This window comes from Misgurnus anguillicaudatus, unplaced genomic scaffold (assembly GCF_027580225.2).
Source record: "Misgurnus anguillicaudatus unplaced genomic scaffold, ASM2758022v2 HiC_scaffold_31, whole genome shotgun sequence".
In the NCBI taxonomy this organism is placed as follows: domain Eukaryota; kingdom Metazoa; phylum Chordata; class Actinopteri; order Cypriniformes; family Cobitidae; genus Misgurnus; species Misgurnus anguillicaudatus.
In genome coordinates, this window is record NW_027395281.1 from 5,611,799 (window position 1) to 5,617,500 (window position 5,702).

At 42.1% G+C, this 5,702-nt stretch overlaps 1 protein-coding gene across 1 annotated transcript; it reads left to right on the forward strand.

Moving 5' to 3' along the window:
• The first annotated feature begins 541 nt into the window (after positions 1-541).
• Positions 542-5,061, forward strand: slc25a34 (solute carrier family 25 member 34). Its single transcript, XM_055217357.2, has 6 exons — positions 542-941; positions 1,307-1,916; positions 2,370-2,435; positions 3,307-3,459; positions 4,491-4,625; positions 4,704-5,061. Exons 2-6 carry the CDS (start codon positions 1,446-1,448, stop codon positions 4,887-4,889), a joined length of 1,011 nt encoding a protein of 336 aa, XP_055073332.1. The 5' UTR covers positions 542-941; positions 1,307-1,445; the 3' UTR covers positions 4,890-5,061.
• Positions 5,062-5,702: the final 641 nt, after the last annotated feature.

Genomic DNA, 5,702 nt, shown 5'->3' on the forward strand with positions numbered 1-5,702 from the left:
TTATTGTGTGTTTACTCTTTTTAATACAGATGTGATTTGTTGATGATTTGTGTTTTAGTTGATGTATTGAGTTCAGATGCAGTTATTAATACACACAGTAAAAATTTAAATCTTTATGAATATTCATATTTTTAGAAATGTTTCTGTTGCTCACTCGTTGGCAGCGCAAAGCTTTGTGTGTGTGCGCGTGCGCAGATTAAATGTATGTGATGTCCATGTGACCGACCGCATCATTGAATGTACGGGTGAATCTAAAATATATTTGTCACCTCAGCACTGCCATCGCAATGTTTAAAATATAATTTTAATCTGTTTCCTTGATCTGCAGCGACGCTTCAATGTACCCGTAAACGTATAAAAAGCGCTTTTTCTATTCGTAGTCCAAACAAACGACTCTTATGAACTGATTCGTTTTAGTGAATCAAACATACAATGCAACCAGCCTGTTCCCTCATCTCTTTCCGGTGTCTGTCCTGCCATTTTATCCTACACGTCAGATTGTCATATCCTTCCTCGTGTTATTATCTTAGGTTAAGTTTGGGTTGGACTGGTTAGTCTTGTGTGTTTCTTTGGGATGCAGCATAAATCCACCGACTCTTTAACGCTTACTTAAGTGTTGCCATCCCTCAAAGTTCTCATATAAATCATTCAGATCCGCCACTGATGTGTTGTGTGAATGAAGCTGGATTTACTTACAGTTTAAATTTAGTTTAATTCAGTTTTTCTGTGTTCTCGAAGAATGGATTTCGACACATTAACCTTTAACCTATTTGAATTCATTCTGCGGACTCTCGCCTGTGATTGGCTGAGCGCGGGGGAGGCTGTGAGGTGTCACAGGAGCCGCTCTGTGATTGGCTATGGAGAACTGTGGGCGGGACTTTGACTCTGGGGTTTCGTGTTTACCAGAGTCTGAATCACAAACAGAAACCCGCTCACGCGCGGTAAGAAACAGTCACTTTTTATCTTTAATAAAGTTAGTTAAGCTTCACATTTAGCGTATAACTGTCAGCATGACGAGTGAAGGTAGTTTAAATAGTTAAAATGAGTTTAAGAAAGTTGTGTGAGTGTGCGCAAACAACTGCGTTGAAACAAAGCCGCAATAACTTGTGAATATGTAAATTATATCTCATGAACCTCATGAATAATTAAAAACAACAGAATTGTAGGCTATATTATTATTATTAATATTAATTATATTGTTTATATAGATAGATAGATGAAGTCTTCTGAAAACAGGGTCACACAGTGAAATAAATATGGATTTTAATATAACTAGTTATTGATTTTTTAAATTGTTTTGTTGCAGACTGGACATTATTGGATGGTTTAAGTTGATCTGTTCCTGTGATGATTTACTGTTAAAGAGCGTCTGATTGATGAGAATGGAGTATAAGCTGTCAGTGAGTCCTGTGAGATAAACGCTGACAGCAGGATTTCATTCAAACATGCCCACCACACAGCTCATAAACTTTCCCACAGACTCACAGTTCAACCCTCAGCCCTCTATAACCCCTCTCACCCGGGCACCGCCCGCCCCCGCACACTCCCTGCGGCCCCCGCTGGACTTCACTTTGGGCGCTCTGGCGTGCTGCGGGGCGTGCGTGTTCACCAATCCTCTGGAGGTCGTGAAGACCCGACTGCAGCTGCAAGGCGAGCTGCAGACCCACGGCTCGTACCAGCGGCACTATCGCGGGGTGGCGCAGGCGCTGTGGTTGGTGGGCCGTACGGACGGGATTCGAGGTCTACAGAAGGGTCTGACGGCGGCGCTGCTGTACCAGGGGCTGATGAACGGGGTTCGACTGGGCTTTTACTCCTACGTGGAAGCCTCGGGTCTGACGGCCGTCCCGGGTGGAAGTCTGATAGCAGGGGCGACGGCGGGTGCTCTGGGGGCGTTCTTTGCCTCCCCTGCTTATCTGGTAAGCAAGAGTCTGTGATCGAATCTGCTGGCAAATGCTTCGAGAAACCTTCATGCCAACCACAGTTAAATCACAGGAGGCCGCTATCCAGCTCTTTATAATCTATGTCAGCAAAGTGGAGAATGAAAACACAAGCGGTTTATGTTATAGGGGTGTCTACGTCTGTTTACAGCGTATCAGGTGTTCATTTTCAGGAACAGTCTGGAGCTCGAGCTGCATGTGTGTACACATCAATCACAGCAGCCGGTGACCCGTCGCATGTGGGTCAGCCGCAGATATATCTGTCAGCCGTGAGCTACCGACAAACACGACGAGTGTTGAAAGACAACATCTCAAATATCAAAACTGAACTTGAGTGTTTATGACAAACTCCTTCTGCTTTAAATGCACTGCAGGACATCAGAGGATGTGTGCTTGTGTACGTTTTGTGAGAGTAATGTGTTTATTCATCAGGTAAAGACTCACCTGCAGGCCCAGACGGTAAAGGCCATTGCTGTGGGACATCAGCACAACCATCAGGTACTGACAGATTACACCTTTTAACTTTAACTGTGCATTCACACCAGACAAGAATAAATCACACGTAGTTGGTTGAAATTCAGAAGCTAATACGCTCAATTTGCTAGCTTGTAGTCTCAATTTGTATATATATGTAGCTCAACTGGGGTAAAGAATGTTTATTACAACTTACCAGATTGTCCGACCTCCTTACTAATTTTCTTCCAAGCAAGATCCTTTTTATTCCTGTTTCTATGAAAGTACAAAGATGTGTCGTACAGCTCCGGGTGTCCACATACAGCGACCTTAATTTTGTCCTCCGTTGTTGTTTTGTATTTCTGCCTCTGCTCGCTACCGCGTTATCACATCACTACTAGAGCAAGATCCTGATTTTTCAACGTGCGTCAAGCGCCCGAAACTCTCAATTCACACGAATCGTGTCATTCGCGTTCAGAATGTCTGTTGCGTCTTTGCATTGACTTAACACAGGGGTGGGCATTCCTGGTCCTGGAGGGTCACTGTCCTGCAACGTTTGGCTCCAACCCTAATCAGACACACCTGAATGTAATTTCCAAGTCATCCTGAAGCCTTTGATTAGATTTTTCAGGTGTGTCTGATTAGGGTTGGAGTCAAACTTTGCAGGACAGTGACCCTCCAGGACCAGGAATACCCACCCCTGACTTAACATGTAAATCACTCACTTAACGCTTCATTCGCGTCTGGTATGAACGCACCATGATGGACATCTTTCTCATTAAGCCAGAAGTATAGTTAATTAGTTAATTTTATGCATACACAAGGGCTCTGTGTACAGGGAACACTGCCTGATTTGTGGCACTTATTTGTGTGGATAGATCATAACTGTTCTCATAATCATAGTGAAACGTTTCAGGGTGTCTCCAGTGCCTTTGTGTCCATCTACCAGCGTGAGGGCATCTTGGGTCTGTGGAGGGGCGTCAACGGGGCGGTGCCCAGGGTCATGGTGGGTTCAGCTGCACAACTGGCAACGTTCAGCTCAGCTAAAGGCTGGGTAACACACGCACAGGTCAGCGCACACACAAACACACACGCAAGCATGTATGAGTCATGTATGATTGAATACAGTGGCAAGAAAAAGTATGTGAACCCTTATGAATAAACTGGTTGATTTGCCATCAAATGTGATCTGATCCTCATCTAGGTCACAACAATAGACAAACACAATGTGCATAAGCTGACAACACACAAATAATTTTAGAAAACACCCATTAAACATTCACACTGCTGGAGGAAAAAGTAAGTGAACCCTTTGACAGCAATGACTTCAAGCAAGCGCTTTCAGTAGATCTGAATCAGACCTGCACGTCTTTCAAAATGAATTTTTACCCATTCCCCTTTACAAAACCACTTTAACTCAAGACACATTTGTATGATTTCTGATGTGAACCGTTCTCTTGAGGTCATCTCTATGAGGTTAAGGACTGGGCTTTGACTAGGTCACTCCAAATGGCACATCTATAAAATATGTCACTGGGGTTTGCCAAGGTGCTCTCTTACAAATTTTAGGCATGCAGCAATGATCTTCTTGAGCTTCCTTCTTGGTGTCCTGCCGTGGATCCACTGCTTGTTCAGTTTTTTATGTATTGTAGACTCATGAACAGAGATGTTAGCAAGTTCATATGATGCCTTTAAATCTTTGGCTGTCATTCAGGGTTGTTTCTGTAACTCATTGATGAGTCTTTATTGTGCTCTTGGTGTCATTTTGACTGGCCGCCCGCTTCTTGGTAGAGTAGCAACACTCCCAAAGCGTCTCCATTTGTTGTAGATTGTTTGCCAAACTATAGACTGGTGAATTTCTAAAGTCTTTCCAGCTTTATGTAAAGCAACAATTCTTGATCATAGCTCACATAAGCGTCGTCTTCTTGTGCAGAGCAAACTCTAAAGGTTTGAGGGGTTTTTATCAGTCAAAGTATCTGTAATCCAAACCTCCAAACGTATCTTAACTAGACTCCAGGTGTGCTAAAAACTGACTCCAGTGAGCTTTATTGAGGTCTTTAACTTAAAGGTTCACATACTTTTTCTCAATGTCTCTGGCAGTGGTTCAGTCCACACAGCTGGCTCACGGCACTCACAGCCGCTATGATCAGCGGGGTCGTCGTGGCGATCACTATGACACCGTTTGATGTCATCAGCACTCGACTCTACAACCAACCAGTGGACGAGTTCAAAAGGGTAAAAACACAGCACATGCCAAAACGAATAGATGATGAAGTGAGTTATTTTATGATGATGATGTGTTTGTGTGGTCAGGGTCGTCTGTACAGCGGTTTTATGGACTGTCTGATGAAGGTCACTTCCACTGAAGGAGTTTTGGGTCTGTATAAAGGAATGACGCCAGTGTTTGTGCGTCTGGCCCCTCACACTGTACTCAGTATGTTACTGTGGGACGTCATGAGACAACGAGCGCTGCGCTACACATCTCAACACACACGCTGAAATCTCTCGGGACCTGATGAGAGATGTTTCTTATCGTCACTAATAATTCATTCAGAACTTGAAGTTGAAGAGGATCATGGGAAATGTAGTTTTTTTAAACTCACTCGTGTGTCTTATCTTTATGTCAATCTATGTTTTTTTTATGTGCAGTTGATTAAAGATTTACTAACTGACTAAAGTGTGCTTTCATTGTTAGTGTTATTATTAAAGAAAAGGCAAGAGCTGTATATACAGTATAGGAGAGAGTGGGGCACAAACTAACACTTTTTGTCTTTGTCTCTATCATTCAAAAAATATTTAAGTTATATAAATCATTTTTTTTATACAATCAACACACACATCTCTGCCACAAATGAACACTTAAAGTTTGTGTGATCTACTGTTATCATACAATTACACTGAAGGTGACAGGAGTGCAAACGTTACCCCATATGTGGGGTTCATTGTAATAAACAGGGTTTGTTGTAACACCTGCTAGAAAATAAACACAATTCAATCAAATTCTGTCTATATACTAAAGGTGGATATTGTTTATATAATAGATAGATATCCACACATTCATCCATCCTTCATCTAACCACCCGTCTATTATGCAGCAATGCATAGAAATAAGACAAAGAAATAATAATAGTGAATTATTTCCCCTGATATTGTATTAACAGTTATCATTTTGATGAATAGTATTTACATTGTTTTCATTTCATTATCATTGTATACCTGAGACTTTATCGTAACACTGTGTGACAAAAATCATAAGATGAAGAAATTTACTTCCATGCCTCCAAAACACTCTTTGTTCAATATCTTAACCAA